Source organism: Gigantopelta aegis, chromosome 8 (genome assembly GCF_016097555.1).
Source record: "Gigantopelta aegis isolate Gae_Host chromosome 8, Gae_host_genome, whole genome shotgun sequence".
In the NCBI taxonomy this organism is placed as follows: Eukaryota; Metazoa; Mollusca; class Gastropoda; order Neomphalida; family Peltospiridae; genus Gigantopelta; species Gigantopelta aegis.
The window spans coordinates 7,275,273-7,293,884 of record NC_054706.1 but is presented as its reverse complement, the minus strand read 5'-3'; the positions used below and the strand labels follow the sequence as shown (position 1 = coordinate 7,293,884).

At 35.4% G+C, this 18,612-nt stretch overlaps 1 protein-coding gene across 6 annotated transcripts; it reads right to left on the bottom strand.

Moving 5' to 3' along the window:
• Window positions 1–3,116: 3,116 nt before the first annotated feature.
• Window positions 3,117–17,710, bottom strand: LOC121378758 (RNA pseudouridylate synthase domain-containing protein 1-like). Of its 6 annotated transcripts, none has more exons than XM_041507060.1 (5): window positions 17,592–17,710; window positions 7,154–7,375; window positions 6,711–6,834; window positions 4,332–4,536; window positions 3,117–3,641 (listed from the first exon to the last, which is right to left on the bottom strand). In XM_041507060.1, exons 2-5 carry the CDS (start codon window positions 7,327–7,329, stop codon window positions 3,358–3,360), a joined length of 789 nt encoding a protein of 262 aa, XP_041362994.1. In that variant the 5' UTR covers window positions 7,330–7,375; window positions 17,592–17,710; the 3' UTR covers window positions 3,117–3,357. The 6 variants fall into 6 exon arrangements, with proteins under 6 accessions (XP_041362994.1, XP_041362989.1, XP_041362992.1 ...); XM_041507055.1 differs by having other exon boundaries at window positions 7,154–7,386; window positions 17,592–17,693; XM_041507058.1 differs by lacking the exon at window positions 17,592–17,710 and adding an exon at window positions 11,668–11,918 and having other exon boundaries at window positions 7,154–7,386.
• Between the last annotated feature and the right edge of the window lie 902 nt (window positions 17,711–18,612).

Below are 18,612 nucleotides of genomic sequence, written 5' to 3'. Positions count from 1 at the left end.
AATGTTATGCCAGGGAGTAATCAGTTTTCAGCTGTCTTACACAGCGTTTATTAGAGGTCAGACATTTATTTTGTTGCAAAGTGTTACAGCCTGGGCGCTTATTTGAGGCCTGGCACTTATTAGAGGAAACTGGTCGTGGTTAGGCCATCGGTCTACAGGATGTTAGGTAATGGGTTCGAATCCCAGTCAAGGCATGGGATTTGTAATCCAGATACCGACTCCAAACCCTGAGAGTACTCCGCAAGGCTCAATGCGTTGGGTGTAAACCACTTGCACTAACCAGTGATCCATAACTGGTTCAACAAAGGCCATAGTTTGTGCTATCCTTCCTGTGGGAAGTGCAAATAAGATTGGAAAGAGTAGCCCATGTAGTGGCGACAGCGGGTTTCCTCTCAAAATCTGTGTGGTCCTTAACCATATGTCTGACGCCATATAACCGTAAATAAAATGTGTTGAGCGAGTCGTTAAATAAAACATTTCTTTATTGGAGGAAATATGGTGTATGTCAAAATTACCAAATGTTTGACAATCAATAGCCAATGATTAATAAATCAAGGTGCTCTAGTGATGTCGTTAAACAGAACAAACTTTTAACTTGTAGTTTAAGCATTCAGTACATTGGTTTGATGTTTTAATTCAATGTTTTTAAAAAACCTGTCCTGAGTGCATGTTTCTGAGTAACGACCAAAATTAATATATAATAAAACAAGTATTGTTTTGTTTAACGACACCACTAGAGCACCAATTATACATATTAAACCTGTTCTGTCTGGAACATCAGTATCTCGATGTTCAGTGCTTCTGATCATCCCAATGTGTGTAGTATGGTACCCGTAGTTCAGATTGGACTTTTACATATCAGCAAGTGAACATGTACAAACATGTCTATAAATATATATGAACACGCACAGTAAAACATGTCCAAGTGAACATGTACAAACATGTCTATAAATATATATGAACACGCACAGTAAAACATGTCCAAGCCAGATCATGCTGTAGACATATTTTTTTTAAATCTGATTTAGACAGGATTTGGGGTTTAGACATTTGAAAATTCAAGACCATGAAACATAGCCAATTTTTACAGCATTCCAATTTGTTCAGGTTTAGATAGGTTTCAGTGAATGTGTGTCTGTATATTTATACACACGAACACACATACACACACACGCACACAAAATGTATACTTGTGACATCACACTATTGTCATACCTGTGAAACAATGCAATTTGAACTTCTAATGTGTTCAGATCTGGGATTTGGACCCACTATTAGCAGAACTTATTCTTGTAAACAAGTAAAACGCTTCAGTCCATGGGGCCAAACATCTGCATTATCAAATAAATAAACATGTAATTTAAGCCTTATAAACCTGACACTAGTGATAGTAATGTTTGCTTGCGGAACACAGGGAAGATTGTCGGAAACAATCAAAAATAACACATTTAGCACATGTATCACAACTGAGAATTTTCTGACCGAATCATAAAATAGTAATGAAAAGTAATTAACTCGCCCAAAGGGGGCTTATGTATTATTTTTTCACGAATCTACACACCCTTATACATTCTTCATTACATAATGAAATAACTGAAGTTAAAGCCATTTAAACCATTAGGACAATCAATAACACGGAATATACAGTCCTCGTCACTCCAGACAAGAAAATGTATCCAATATGCAACTTTAAGATTTGTCAAGCTCATCAATGATGCCAAACTCGAGACAATCTCTTAATATTTGGCATTTGTCTAACTAGGAATCTATACTAGAGCCTAACCAGGGGTTAAACCATTATTTAGACAAACTCCAAACGTTGAAAATCTGTCTGTGCTTCCCTTGAATGTGACAAATGTTGAACCAGGAATCTATACATAACACTAGCCTAACCAGCAGGGTTGAACCACCATGTAGCCAAACAACCAACATTGAAAATCTGTCTGTGCTTCCCTTGAATGTGTGACAAATGTCTAACCAGGAATCTATACATAACACTAGCCTAACCAGCAGGGTTGAACCACCACGTAGCCAAACTCCCGACATTGAAAATCTGTCACTACTTAATCTTTTTATTCATTCATTTCAACTTATTTTCGTGCTTATATCCAATTAAGGTTCAAGCACGCTGTCCTGGGCACACACCTCAGCTATCTGACACTGGGTTCGTTGTTAATTGTTGGTGAGAGAGAAGAGAGTGTAGTGGCCTTATACTATATACTACCAAATCAAATCCCATAGACGACAATAGTAACATATGTGGCTAAAACTCCTACCTGCAACGTATCAACCGACATAAACGCCACGGATATAAATACTACCACCCCTTACACTTAAAGTGAATCAGAAAAAAATGGGGGTCAAGCTGCTCGTTTCTGAGATAACGGGTAGCGTCTATGACTACCCTAGTTTCGCACAAAATTCGAGTACTTTTTTTTACAGGTACCCCATACACGTTTCAAGCACAAGGCTACTTGACACATTGGTACTAGATGAAATAAAATCGCACATTTTTTTTACCCAGATTAAACTATTATTTTTTACAACCAACACACTCACATTTATAACCAATCACAGGACTTGTGGTGTTCACTTCTCTATCAAAAGTTGGGTGCACCTCCAACTTTGACCCAGCCGGAAGTTATTTGGTTTAGTACTACCTACACCTACCCATTGAGTCATTAAAACTCACTCTGGTTGGTAGCCAGTACCAGGCTGTGAACCGTGTACATACATGTACCAGCCTTACCACCGATGGCTTAACCACAAGCATAAAAAACCCACCCTGTGTCATAACATGTTGCAGCTTAATATAATACACACCTCCTTATCGGGTGTTTACCAATACTTTGGTTATCCAAGTTGAGGAAACCACAAACAATTCCTGATGACAGATGGTCAAGTGTATAAAGAGGTAGTTAATGTCTACATGTACATTTTTTCCAAACTAAAAATTTTTGAAGACAAAAAAAAAATTGTGTTGTTTTGATAGATGTGACGTAGATTTTTAGGAAAATTTCAATTTTCGTCTAGAATTCTTGTGAAAAGTACAGTTTATGCCAAATGACAACATTATATAACTTTAATCTCGAATTGATTAAGAAAAGACTATTTGATTAATTGGGAGTCATTTATCACAAATGTAAAAATAGACTAATATGACGGTGCTTGATCTGGTGCCACTTTTTAACTGAAAACATGTACAGTGAAACTTGTTTAGACCAGACTCTGGACAAACCGGAATCTTGTCAAAACCAATCCCAAATATTCTAAATTCTAAACCAGATAAATATTAAGTGCTTAGACAGGTTTGCATTATTATTTATAACCATTGGTTTGAAAAACAACAAGTACGAATCAGCTGTCTAGTTTTATATGTTTGATACTGGCTAGATCTTGATTCTCTAGTGAGTTCTTGTAAGTATTTAGAACGTGGGATGTCTGCCACTTGGGATCGACGCTGGACACGAACGGGTCGGTGGATGCGATGTCTAGAGGCGTTTTCTTGAGGGGCACTATGAGACGCAGGGCGTGGAGCATCATCCGGTGTGGCTCTGTGTCCGTCCGGTTGCTGTACATGTAGTCGCCAATAATCCGGTGTCCAATATGTGTACAGTGCACGCGCAACTGGTGAGTCCTCCCTAAACACAACACAACATTTAACAACAACAGAACATCTGAAAACAAAAAAAGATCTGAAAACAGCAGAACAACATCTGGCAACAGAACATCTAAAAACAGCAGAACAACATCTGACAACCGAACATCTAAAAGCAGCAGAACAACATCTGGCAACAGAACATCTAAAAACAGCAGAACAACATCTGGCAACAGAACATCGAAAAACAGCAGAACATTTTTAAACAGAAGAACATTTTGCAACTGGAATGGAACATTTGAAAACACAAGACAATCTGAATTTATGTCTTCTCTATATGTTAGCAATTCATAAATGTCATCTTCGCTTGTAAAATATTTGTTTTTGTAAAACTTTGGGACACACCTTAAAATATACTTTTGTACATTGGTCAATCCAAATACTGGTTATCTTGTATTTGACGGAATATAAAAGTTGTCTAAACAAACACAAGAATATTTCATAAAAAGCATATTGGCAGCTAGTGAAAAGTTACATGCTTTTCGTCGTAGTAGATTTCATCAGTTGATATAGGTGGCATGGTTACAATCTATATTTGGAATCCGTGTCACCGCAATAGTTTTTGCATGATTTGTGACTGGACATAATGTCAGGGAAATGTCAAATATGGTAATTAATGGCAGGAGAGTAATTTATGTGGTTCGGACTTTAGCAAAATGAAAACATGTGATACCTGTGAAGGGTTTTAACAGGACTTTGCTGGCCGGACGTCCATCATAGAAACCGTGTTCTAGACTGACCAGCACCGTCCTGGCCTGTCTCGGGTTAGAGCACTCTTTGTGGTTTGCTGTGCACATTTTGTGGAAATCAAGCACCGACGAATCTCTTCCAACTGCTGCATCGATAAGCATATCTTCCTTGTCAGTGTGACCATGAAGCTGCAGTGAAATGAAATCCATTGTTTACTGGATTATAAATAATACTACACTGATTCACAACAGTCCATGATCAGTGCTGTCAAACACAGTAGTCACACAGAATCCTCACAGTATTTAAAATAATAAACATAGCAAGGTCACTGAACAGGATATTTTATTCAAATATTAAATATTATACAGCAAGGGCACAAAAAAGGATATTTTATTCAAATATTAATTATACAGCATGGACACAAAACAGGATATTTTATTCAAATATTAAATATTATACAGCAAGGACACAAAACAGGATATTTTATTCAAATATTAAATATTATACAGCAAGGACACAAAACAGGATATTTTATTCAAATATTAAATATTATACAGCAAGGACAAAAAACAGCAAGGACACAAAACAGGATATTTTATTTAAAATATTTAAACAGCAAGCACACTGAACGTAAAAGTCACTTAACATGATGGGGTAAATTTACAAAGCTTATTTTTGACCTGTTACAAAATACAAAGCTTGAACATTAGCACTTGAAGGAGTAGTATTATTAAAATAAGCATACTTTGTTATAACGAAGCCTATTCAAAGTTCCTATATTAATATACGCCTTTACAAATAGGAAACGAGCATTACCAGAATTAAAAAAAATTAATATGTTGTTGTGGTTAAAACTCGAACCCAGCTACTATCAAACATAAAGAACAACCTAAAGTAACTAAAATGTTTCTCTTTAGAAAATGATATTACATCATCATCAGTTTTGATGTGTATATCTTCTTTAAAAAATAATCAACATACATGGTGCTTTGTAGCTTCTTTAGAAAATGATAATCTTACAAGAGTGCCAGTGTTTTATATCGTCTTTAGAAAATGATAATCTTACAATTGCAACATAGTGTTTTGTAGTTTCTTTAGAAAATGATAATCTTACAATTACAACATAGTGTTTTGTAGTTTCTTTAGAAAATGATAATCTTACAATTACAACATGGTGTTTTGTAGTTTCTTTAGAAAATGATAATCTTACAAGAGTGCCAAAGTGTTTTATATCGTCTTTAGAAAATTATAATCTTACAATTACAACAGTGTTTTGTAGTTTCTTTAGAAATTGATAATCTTACAATTACAACATAGTGTTTTGTAGTTTCTTTAGAAAATGATTATCTTACACTTACAACATAGTGTTTTGTAGTTTCTTTAGAAAATGATTATCTTACAATTACAACACAGTGTTTTGTAGCTTCTTTAGAAAATGATAATCTTACTTGAGTGATGTAGTGTTTTGTAGTGTCTCCCTTTGAAAATGATTATCTCATAAGAATGACGTAGTGTTTTGTAGCTTTTGTAGAAAATGATAATCTTACAAGAGTGACGTAGTGTTTTGTATCTTTTGTAGAAAATGATAATCTTACAAGAGTGACGTAGTGTTTTGTAGCTGTTGTAGAAAATGATAATCTTACAAGAGTGACGTAGTGTTTTGTAGCTGTTGTAGAAAATGATAATCTTACAAGAGTGACGTAGTGTTTTGTAGCTTTTGTAGAAAATGATAATCTTACAAGAGTGACGTAGTGTTTTGTAGCTGTTGTAGAAAATGATAATCTTACAACAGTGACGTAGTGTTTTGTAGCTTTTGTAGAAAATGATAATCTTACAACAGTGACGTAGTGTTTTGTAGCTGTTGTAGAAAATTATAATCTTACAAGAGTGACGTAGTGTTTTGTAGCTTTTGTAGAAAATTATAATCTTACAAGAGTGATGTAGTGTTTTGTAGCTGTTGTAGAAAATTATAATCTTACAAGAGTGATGTGTTTTGTAGCTTTTCCTTTAGAAATGATTAGGGCAGAATGTAGCCCAATGGTACAGCGTTTACTCAATGCGCGGTCGGTGTGGGATCAATCCCCGTTGGTGGGCCCATTGGGCTATTTCTCGTTCCAGCCAGTGCACCACGACTGGTATATCAATGGCTGTGGTATGTACTACCCTATCTGTGGGATGGTACATATAACAGATCCCTTGCTGCTAATTGGAAAGAGTAGCCCATGAAGTGGCGACAGCAGGTTTCCTCTCTCAATATTTGTGTGGTCCTTAATCATGACTGATGCCATATAACCATAAATAAAATGTGTTGAATGTGTCATTAAATAAAACATCTCTTTCTTAGAAATGATTATTATCTTACCAGAGCAACATAGTGTTTTGTAGCTTCTCCTTTAGAAAATGCTTTATGCATAGCTGCACTGGCCACACGTGTCAAGGCAACACACAATACTCCACTGGTGGCGTAGTCCAGCCGATGAACAAACCTGATGGGGGAGAACAAAAATCACAGTTAGTCGGGAATCTTGAGAATAACAACAAATAACGAAACAAGTATTTACAAAATTAATGAGGGTTTTTTTAAGGGGTTTTGCACTGCTGTTAGATAATCTTTATATGTTGATAAGTTACATCCAAATAAACACATCCAACAATTGTTAAAAACACAAGTTGCTTGTTTATTCGCACTAAAACTCAACAAAACTTGTGAGCTGAAATAACTTAGTACTTCTTGTAGTAAAGGAATGGAATGGTTTAAACTTACCTAAAGTCAAAGTATATATACATGTAATGAATTACACTCACCTAAACCCAAACACCATTTTTGGATCAACTAACTCGGGAAATGCATGACAGAGTTGCTTGTCCACAGTGACTTCATCAGTTTTCTCATTCATGTTGATTTTCAAGTCATATTGTTTATTAATGGCAATATAATCGGCACATTGGTGAAGAACCTCTAGGTCATCTAGTGTTGTCATTGTCCCTCTCCTGCATAAAGTCCCAGTTGTTGAAAAACGATGTACCCTGCAAATGTACTGTGAGTGAACAAACATTAATTTTTTTATAAAATGTTCATATTTAAAAGCATTTTACTCATTAATGGAATCTCATATGGTAATTCCAACCCTGAGGACAAAATATTTTTTTGTAAAGGCTGAGGTTTACCAAGTTCCTTACAAAACAATTTTGTCCCGAGGATTGGAATTGCCGTATCTATACCTCACAACAGTGATTGATTCTTTTTCTTGCCCATTTAATTACAGCTACAAAACCAGGGCTCAAAACTCGCCAAAAAATATGGTGGCCAAAAAAAATAAAAATAATGGATGTTGGCAAATTATGGTAAGAGAAACATGAGCAGGAATTTAATGTGGAATACAAATATTAATAGTGGCTCATGTTATAGCTCTAATGAAGATTGCCCACATATTATTATTTGGGCGACTAATGCCATTATTTTTTAATATTTAAGTCGCCCAAACGGGACATTGGTCGCATTTGGCTACCTGGCCACAGGCCGTTTCGAGCCCTGCAAAATATTAATTTTGTAAGCTATGGTTTGTTTACTGCAGAACGATTCAAAAATATTTCACTTACAAATTTAAACTCATAAAAACATAAGTGGAAAATATAGTCCACATTGTGTAACGACATAAAAATATAACAACATAACGATAACTATAAAGCTGAAAATATAAAATATTTTTAAAACAATAATATTTCAAAACAGAAGCTACAAAACAATGGCAACTTGGAGAAAACCTAATTCAACAGAATTCTGAAAATCATGAGTCAATCATCGTAAAACACGAGTTATCATGTCAGGCATATATAGAAATTGTCTAGCCTTGGGGCGCTAGACAGATATATCTAGCACTGTGCAAAAGCTGGCTAATTCAGATAGTACTAAATCAAATAACTTCCGGCTAGGTCAAAGTTCAAGGTGCATCCAACTTTTCATAGAGAAGTGAACACCACAAGTCCTGAGATTGGTGATAAATGAGTGTGTTGGTTATAAAAAAAAAAAAAAAAAGTTTCATCTGGGCAAAACATTTATGCAATTTTATGTCATCTAGTACCACTGTGTCAAGTAGCCTTGTGCTTGAAACATGTATGGGGTACCTGTAAAACAAAGTACTCAAATTTTGAGCGGAACTAGGGTAGTCATAGACACTACTTGTTATCTCAGAAATGAGCAGCTTGACCACCAATTTTTTCTGATTCACTTTAAGGGTGAGGCGTGGTAGTATTTATATCCGTGACATTTATGTCGAGTGATATGCTGCAGGTAGGAGTTTTAGCCACATGTTACTATTGTTATCTATGGCAGGGCTTCTAGATTATGGTAGCCCCACTCCCATGGCTAGCGATATTAAATGTTGGGCTAGTAGATAAATACTACTGCCATGCCCGACGGCTAGTGAATTTTAAAAATATTTTTTGTCAAATGTTGAAGTTATCTATTTTGTAAATATGAATTTCCTTTCCCCACAGCAACCCCCAATGTTAGTGTTTTTAATCTCCATCTCCCTGTTTAGGTGACATATCTGATTATTACTATTGCATGTAATTAGTTAAAAATGTATTAACTTAAAGTATAGTAGGGCTAGTGAATTTTTAATCGTGGCTAGTAAAAAAAATTAAATCACTGATCCCATGGCTAGTGAATTTTATAAAAATTCTAGAAGCCCTGCTATGGGATTTGATTTGGTAGTATACACCCTATTCAGTCCAGTGGACTAGAAAATGATGTCTATCACGTTCAAATTGCACGCAAGGCCTGCACGGGTGCATCAAAGAATCCAATGAGTTGGGGAGGTGTGACAATTCTAAAAAGAGGCCTCTTTCAATCCCTAAGATCTGTCTGATCCATGACAGTCTAGTTTACCCTAATAATATAAAGCATCCTGGTGTTTATCTGTGATATGAAAACTCTACAATTATACATAAAGTTTTAAGAAACTGCTTTAAAAGCTGCAAAGGAATTTTAGCTCTTCACTTTCATTTCTGGGTCCAAGCTTTATAAAACTTTACGAATGAATGCTTAATAACATCCTAGCACACATACAAAAACTCGGGTATCAAAGAAAGCTACATGATGATCAACAATAGTCCAGAGGGACTAGTAAGTGTGGTTTTTACGACATCCTCATCTTCTTAAATACCCTTAATATAGCTGGTATTCAAAACAACTTTCAACCGTTTCTCAACCGAACTGGTGCAACAAATGGACACACAAACCAAAAATGTATCACCTACCGTACTCACAAAATCCCAATTGAAGTATTTGGCATCATTATTAACAAAATAAATCTTCAATGACAGCCTTAAGAAATATCCCGGCCATTTTAAATTTGCTTCATAGAGGGAAGTAACTCGCCGTACATATTAAGAAAAATATTGTCTAAATGTATTGCCGTAATGTACTCCATGCAGTAGATCAACATAAATTTTAAAATTCCAAAATTATTAATAAAAATAGGGCACACAGCTACAAAATGGAAGAGTTACATTTATGAAAGACACAATGAAGTATATTGATATTAAATTTCATACACTAAATTATCACATGGTTTATAACATGGATATAATGTGTACGGTAATCATTTTTGATTTTATGGCCACTACATGAAAAAAAAATATGTTTCTTAACTATGCGCAGTTGACAAATACTTTGTTTAATATTTTTTTAAAGGAAAAATTTAATTTGTCAAGTCACTTTTAGGGGTTTGTAAAGTTTTGTATTTAGATACTTGTTTGCACTTTATTGTTAATGAAAATGTTCTAGAACTGTGAAGAAAAGCCTCACAAATGAACGACAGGCAGATGACAACAAATCGAATGTTAAATGTGCAAACTGTCCACGAAAAAACAAAGTGCACAACAGACTTAAAAAAATAATGCAGTTAGGGACGTTGACGATACACTTTACAGGTGGGTGGGGTTGTTTTTTTCACAATTCTGGACAAAATATTAATTTTAAGTTTTGAAAGATGAAAAAAATAAAAAGTACCTTTTGTCACATTCATCATTTCAAAAAATTACCACTGGATGTTTTATTTATTGTGTATGAAGCCAAAACATGGGTGCGAAACGTGACTGTTGTCAACCTTAAAGTCTGAACCAAATTGTTAACAACTACGATAAATTACTCTCCTACCCAAATCACTCTCCTACCGTTACATTTCCTCCAAATGTTGTCCAGACACAAGTTGTGAAAAAGCCATTACAGTGACACAGATTCCACATATGAGACTGTAACGATGTCGCCAGTATCAACTTCGCTGAGATCGCATATGCCAAAATACATGCAGTTTTCTGCCATCTGCTATTTTTCTTTTTTTATGGAATACTCTTCAAAAGGGGTGAAAGCCTCCAAAGTATGTGACATAATTAATATAAAATCAATGTTCTCTAGTGGTATCTTTAAACAAAACAATTTTTGTAAAAATTAAAATGTCATCACATTTGCTTTTATATCATAACATGTTATGACATTGTTAGATTAGGTCATATCCTTCACCCCTCTTAGAGAGTATTCCATAAAAAGTCAAAATGGCATCTGGCACAAAATTACATGCTTTTTGACCCATGCGATTTATTTTGAAATTATGATATAATTATTGATAATTCTAAAAAAAATAAAAATTGCACCCTTAACAATAAATATGTTGATACTTGATCCAGTCTTCACGAAAAACTTTTTGAGACACTTGTCTTTCGGGCAAGTGGGCTTGTAAAATTTATTTGCCCGAATGAACTTCTAGATGCCCATATATTTGCCAAATTTTACCCGCTTAAATGTATAGTATATGTAACATAAAGTAGCATATCATGCATTTATTAGTAATACTTATAATATGGCCATATGAGTAAACAATGTATAAAGACAAACTAATGTTATGGCCTGCTCGTTCATTCTAAGGAAAACATGCAATTTATGAGCTATGTCGAATGATACCGTCATTGGAATGCACAAAGCCCTCGATTCGTAGAGAAATAAAAAGATTTACGGGCACTAATCCAACATACAGGTTTATTATATTGATTATCTGGATTTGGCTAGTGTAATCTTTATAACAATCCGATTGGGACAGTTAGTAAAAGAAGCACGACAGTGTTAATGGAACCGAAATAATACACGGAAATAATATATATTGATAAATTTATATAGACCAATATAAATTTTCCCGAATACCGATAATTTTTTAACTAGGTGGAATTGTTGTGCAATTAGGTAACTATTTATTTTAGAACATAAAGATTTTAGGCATCAAGTGTGGGAGTATACCTTTAATTGTTTACATAAAATTTACCCTGCATGTTGGATGCTCCGTCAGAACAGAATCCCACCAGCTTTTCTTTCATAATATTGTGTATTTCCAGATCCTTGAAGGTCTTTATCATGAAATTATGCATGCCGACTCGGCACTCCCGATATGAAGAAAACTGTCTTGTATTTTGCCATTGTTACAAGTGCGCAAATAAATGTTTTCAATGTCTTCTCCAGTAAAGTCAGTGGACCCATCACATGTGAAGCTACAAAATCTGCTCTTCTGCAGACTAGTCACCACTCCAGACATTGTGCCTTTAGCAATATGATCTGTGAAGTTGGCAACTGCTTTATCATTTATATATGATGAACCAACATTCAAACTTTTCATTTTATCCCTAATTCCCATTCGCACCGGGTCGTTTCGCCATAAATATGAGTATCGGGCAGAATGTGTAAAAATGGTCTGGAGGTGGGTCGTTTCACCCCAAAATTATAGATTTCTTACTGAGCGACAGGACACATGATTTTATACCAAATTTGATGATGTAATGCATGCACTTGTAGTATAAACACATATAAAAAAAATTAGGACGAAACGACTGGGGCGAGGAAACAGAAATTTCCTTTCCGGTATCTAGTCATTCCGAGGGCGAGGTATCGATCGGCTGACTCGTCAAAGAGCCGAGATGTCAGTAAAGTAAAAATGCGAATTTACACCTGTCCACTTCTAGACGACTTTCATTTCCAGTCTAAACAATTTGTAATTTTAAAAGTATTTAGAAAAAACATTTCTACTGTCCAGTTTTATGTTTATGTGTTTTTAAAACAGGTGCCCGTCAGGCATGTGAGATTGAAAAATGTACACGTCCGTCGCGATTTCTACACGTCTCGGGTATCAGGCACCTGGCTAATTTTGCAGACTGTTGATTAACCATTGAAAAATGTACACGTCCGTCGCGATTTCTACACGTCTCGGGTATCAGGCACCTGGCTAATTTTGCAGACTGTTGATTAACCATTGAAAAATGTACACGTCCGTCGCGATTTCTACACGTCTCGGGTATCAGGCACCTGGCTAATTTTGCAGACTGTTGATTAACCATTGAAAAATGTACACGTCCGTCGCGATTTCTACACGTCTCGGGTATCAGGCACCTGGCTAATTTTGCAGACTGTTGATTAACCATTGAAAAATGTACACGTCCGTCGCGATTTCTACACGTCTCGGGTATCAGGCACCTGGCTAATTTTGCAGACTGTTGATTAACCATTGAAAAAGAAATTGAACTTTAATTCGTTAAAAACACCGACAACATGACAATTTCCTAAGCATACTTAAGCAAAATACCAAGTGTGCCGAATCACCGGACATACACATATACATACACACACACAGACTGTGCGGTGTCTTGGGCAGGGGTAAATAGTCCAGTGTTCTCAATGCTCCATTTAAGCGGGGCGGCCCGCCCTGCTATTGCATTTTGCCGCCCTCCTTTCACGTTCTCCGCCCTCCTTTATTTTTCTGCGCCCTTCTTTATTTTCCAGCACCTATCTCCGCTATTTCCAAATGCACACATTTTTCCACACATAAAAAAAAAACCCACAACGATCAGTCTGCACACTGGACATCAAAGGAAACAAGCTGCGTTGTGTACGAAAAAACAACTGACGAAACATTTACGACAGTTACCGTAACATAATTTAACAGTATTTTTAACAGCCTCTATTTTGTCCTATACCTGTATCCATTTGTATGTTTAATACAAACAATAAAAGTTATATTTTATTTGACCAATGAAAACATTTAATTTTTTTATGGATTCGGCAATCTCCGACTGAAAACCCCCCACTTATTTGGCGCCAAATTTGTCACGTGATCAGAACGGTCACTCTATCTTTTGTTTCCATTAACTGTCGTCTGATATTTTGTCCTCAGTTACAGATATAATTGATTGTGACTGACGATTTTTACTTTCTGTCATTTTGTTTATTCAGCAGTTCTTATAACATATTGTAAACTTTTAATTTTGGGGGGATATCACCGCTTATAAAATCAACAGAAGTGGTAGTGTTTAGCATTAAAATATAATATATACACCGCCACTACAAAAACTAAACTACTTTTTATCAGTTGGCGATAATATTTTATCACAGCGATTGATTCATTCGATGAAGATGGGAATAACAAAAAATGTTTTCGACATTAGGGGATCACACAAACGTCTTTTTCGTTTTCCGTATATCTTGAAATCTTTATTAAAATAATAATATTAAAACTTTGATCGGTTAAGCAAAACCGGAACTGTCAGTGAATATCAGACCGATAACATCTTCGGTTCAATTAAAAGACGAGTTTGCTTGTATTTCGTATACACTATTTGTAATCAAAATAAGGAGTATGTCTTTCCACAAAATCTATCAACACACAACAACATGGTAACCACCAAGCTCTCCACCCCCACCCACCTTTTTTTTTTTGCTTTTCGGGGTTTTTTTTTGGGGGGGGGGGGTTTAAGGGTGTGGTGCTGTGCGGCCGCCCTCCTTTAATTTTCACCCAGCAAGAACACTGTAGTCGATTATGTCCCTTGGCAATCGGCTGTCATTAAGGCTTAAAATTAATTCTTTAAGCCATTTTCCACTAAATATTTTATAAAATACCAGTACATTTTAATTCATTTTTTAAAAATATTTATGGAGTCCTGGGGTATCTTGGTGGTGTTTTGGAGTATCTTGGGGTGTCTTGGTGTATCCTGAGGTAAATAGTCGGAACCGGTAAAATCTAACACAAAATAAAGGTTGGAGAGCAATTTATCGTAGTTGTTAAGTTAACAATTTTGGTTCGGACTTTAGTGACCGATCAGCTTATCAAGTTATTGGCACAAACTATAATTATATTTGTTACGGCCATGAGAATGAAAGCTATAGATTTGTATCCACCGCCTGCATGGGTATCATGTCGTTTCGCCCTTATTACTGATCGCCCCGTGTCGTTTCGCCCTTGTCGTTTCGCCCTCTATACAGGGTCGTTTTGCCCTCATGTTTGTGAATGATGAATAAATTTGTTTACGTGACTCTAGTTGCAAATCAGATATAGATTATCAATTTGTAACCCTTTATCAACCATAAACACCATTTATATGTATGTTATTATGTGCAATATAACCCCTCCCCTCACACCATCCCAGTTCCTACGGGCCTGATGTATTTTATATTAATAAGTACAAAGACTAGCCTACACAATGATATTGTCGATATATTAGTTATAAAGTGCTTTGTGTGTGTGTGTGGGGGGGGGGGGGGGGGAGACCGCTTTTTTGCAAATTTGCAAAATTGGCCTCTGTAATATCCATTGACATGTCATGTTTACATCTATGCTGATGAAATATTAAAAGGTCCATTTGCTTCAGTTTAAATTTTAAAAATGCTTGTTGTATGCTATATATGGCATTGTTGTTGTCCTTGTTATTAAAATAATGCGTATTTTGTTATTAAAATGTTTTAAAATAATGCGTGTTTTGTGCTTTTTTAAACAGTCTGAAATATTATTACATTTTGTGTGTTTTTCTTCTAATTAGGTCCATTTGCTTCAGTTTACATTAAAAAAGTCATTAAAAAGATATGTTTAAAAAAAAAATTGTTGTATGCTATATATGGCATTTTTGTTAAAATAATGCCTATTTTGTTATTAAAATGTTTTAAAATAAAGCGTGTTTTGTGGGTTTTTTAAAAAGAATTTGTGAGAATATACTTGATGTACAGATGTAATCATTGAGCGAGTCTATTGTTTGTTTATTTAGCAGCTCGGAGAAACTGAGAGTACAAGAGAATCTTGCAGGGTATTATCTGCTTAATTAGCAGTTAAAAGAATCTGAAGGGATATTTACTCCTGGTACAATATAGCCTTGCAGGGGATTGTCTGCTTAATTAGCAGGTCATCCTTAGCATGAGTAGTCTATTTGATTACTTGAATTTGGGCCTCTTTGGGCCTTTTCTTGATCTCGAATAGAATCGGTATTAAACAAATATATCTTTGTAGTATAATGAGTAATTACTGTAAAAACAAGAAACTTATAAATACTGTGGATCTTGGGCAAATATATCACTCTGAATTCTGCGAACGACTCTACATGATATGGAAGCTCAATGTGTATCCTGTTCGAGCCTTGTTCGACCAAGACAAGAAGCGATACAATGCGATGCTTGTGACAGGTGGCAACACCAAATATGTGGAATCGGTAAGTAACTTTATGTTGTATCTATAGTAACTACATATTGAATGTTTAATGTATTAAGATCTTTTCCATTACATATGAAGATATATTTAAAAATCGAAGTTTTTAGTTTAAAAAATCCACGTCTCCATGCTAGAAAAATTTAATTTCAAGAAAACGACTATATCCATGTGGTTAACTATTTGTTGTAAATTTACTGGCTGCCAAGGATAACTGATAATTTGTTCTTTTTAAAAAGCAATAAAATATGTTTCAATCAACATTTACATTTTCAATTTTTCTTTTATGTTAGGTAGTTTGTCAGTAACAGAAACGTCTTTATTTAGAATTTATTTTATTAGGTATCAACAGAAACGTCTACCGGCAATTGGTACATGGCCTCGTTGAGTTGGATTTCATGTGTCAGGTGTGCACCGCCTCTCCCGTGGCCGAAAGTACTCGGACTTCTTTGAACCCCACAGAGCCTGCCGACAATGTGGAAGAAATGTAATTATATATTTTTACAATTCATTTGCTAATTTTAATTTTGCTATTTATTTTTATTTTTCGATTATTAAGTTCCCATATTTTTGCTCCTTGGGTATCGTTCATTAATGTACTAATGTAATTAACTGTATTTTCAGGTCTACGGCAGACAATGAAACTGAACTATTCATAACAAAAACCCATTGTTTACAGACGACTGTTTGCAGTATACGGTAGTCTTGAACTGACCGTAAAATATCGATGTCTGTTCTCGTTACAGCCAGTTTAGGGCAAAATACATGCAGTTTTCTGCTGTCTGCCATTTTGGGTTTTTATGGAATACTCTTCAAGAGGGGTGAAAAACTCTAAAATAGTTAATATAAAATCAATGATCTCTAGTGGTATCTTTAAACAATCAAATAATATTAATAATAATAAAATAATATGACGTCATCACATTTGCATTTATGTTATTACATTCAACGGTTGTTAGATTAAGTCATATCCTTTCACCCCTCTTGTAGAACATTCCATAACCATAAAAAGTCAAAATGGAAGCCGGCACAAAATCAGCGAAGTCGATACAGGTGACATGGTTATCATCTAGTATGTGGAATCTTTCTTTCCATGGCATTGTTTTTTTCAAGATTTCTGTCTGGACAAAATCTAACGAAAAATAAATTTATTGTAGTTGTCCACATATTGTTTCGGACCACCCACCATAGGGGCGAAACGACTCATATGGAGGACGAAATGACTCATTCTAAGGGCGAAACGACTCGGGGCGAACGGGAATAAGGGCGAAACGACTCGGGGGGGGGGGGGGGGGGGCGAATAGGAATAAGGGCGAAACGACTCGGATTCCCTGCATGCCCTGAAAGTAGTTCACCAAGGTAAACATCTACGGTCCGTTTTTTTACATTTTGACATTTATGTTACGGCACAGCAATAAACATCACAATAATAAATATTGTGCAGGAGACGTTTATCTTGATGAACTATGAATCCTCAAGCAGGCAGCAGTATATTCCAAACAATGACAAAAATTGCCGAACTCTTGATGTGTCAACCTCATTTAGACTTGAATGAGAATAATGGAAATAATAGATCAATAAAAATAATGAATAATGAAAAATGAAAAAAAGCCTCAGGCTCATGATCATCGGGCTCATGTGTTTTTAAAACGACTCGGACGCAAATCTATAACTTTCATTATCTTGTCCTAGTTGTTTCAGTAAGCAAGTGGATATTAAGATTGCGTTTTAACCTTTGTCAAAATTTCCAACACATTTCTCGGTGCACTTGTATTGAGCAAATTAATTGGAATTGAATTTGAAGTGTACACTGCAGCAATCGTACAATACATAATTTGCCAAACGCAACAAATTTGGAGTTACCTTCCCTTACGTCCCATAATGAAATTGGTTCTCATTCAAACTTAGGGTACCATCGACGTCCCAATGAAGGAAGTTAGGCGAAATTTTGAACGGTCCGTCAAAAAATTAAAATGGGGAGCTACATATAGTTTTGAATTTAGTATGCCGAGAGTAGCTCGTTAAGGGGTCCTCTTCCACTAAAAGGGGTCCTGTCCCACTAAAAGGGTGTGTGAGTCGTTTATAGATCCTCCCTGATCACCAAGGGGTGCTGCCGACTCGGGTTTATATCTGAAAATACTTGTTACGGTATATAATTAACTAAATTCCATGCTTTTAACTACGTGCATAACTTGTTACTGTACCGGCCCACTACAATTAATTATGGCGCATTTTCAAATACTATAATAATCATTAGTGGAGACTCAATCTCAATTTTGTTCCAATTATCAAATCAAATCATTTATTTATATATGAATCATATAAACATGGCATGGTATACATTGGACAACATACATAATTAGAATATAAAATGGTAAGATCAGACTCATAGTAATAATAATGATGACATTGATTATATACGTGTAATAGTTATACATGTACACGTACACGTAAATGTGTGCAGTGTCACTGAGTGTGTATACGTGTTTATTCAAGTTGGTGTTGTAGTAGAGGGTCTGGTAAGTTAATTTTGCCTATGGTTGAACATAGAATTGCCCAACAGTTGGAGTTACTTGTTCTGGGCTGTCAAGAAGGAAAACACATTTTTCCAGTTCAGACAGAAATGTGAACTCAGAACATATTTGACCGACTTTATAATATAGTATTTTTCTTAAATGCACATTTATTGGACACCGAGTCAAAAAATTAATCTCATCTTCTGGTTCTTTTTGGCACAGCCGGCATATACGGTCA

Coding starts and splice junctions, on each gene's coding strand:
- LOC121378758 (XM_041507055.1), bottom strand. CDS start 17,690: ATGTATTGTACGATTGCTGCAGTGTACACTTCAAATTCAATTCCAATT. Junction 7,387..17,591: donor TGTTGGAAATTTTGACAAAG/GTTAAAACGCAA, acceptor GTTCACTCACAG/TACATTTGCAGGGTACATCG. Junction 4,537..6,710: donor CAAAACACTATGTTGCTCTG/GTAAGATAATAA, acceptor ATTTCACTGCAG/CTTCATGGTCACACTGACAA.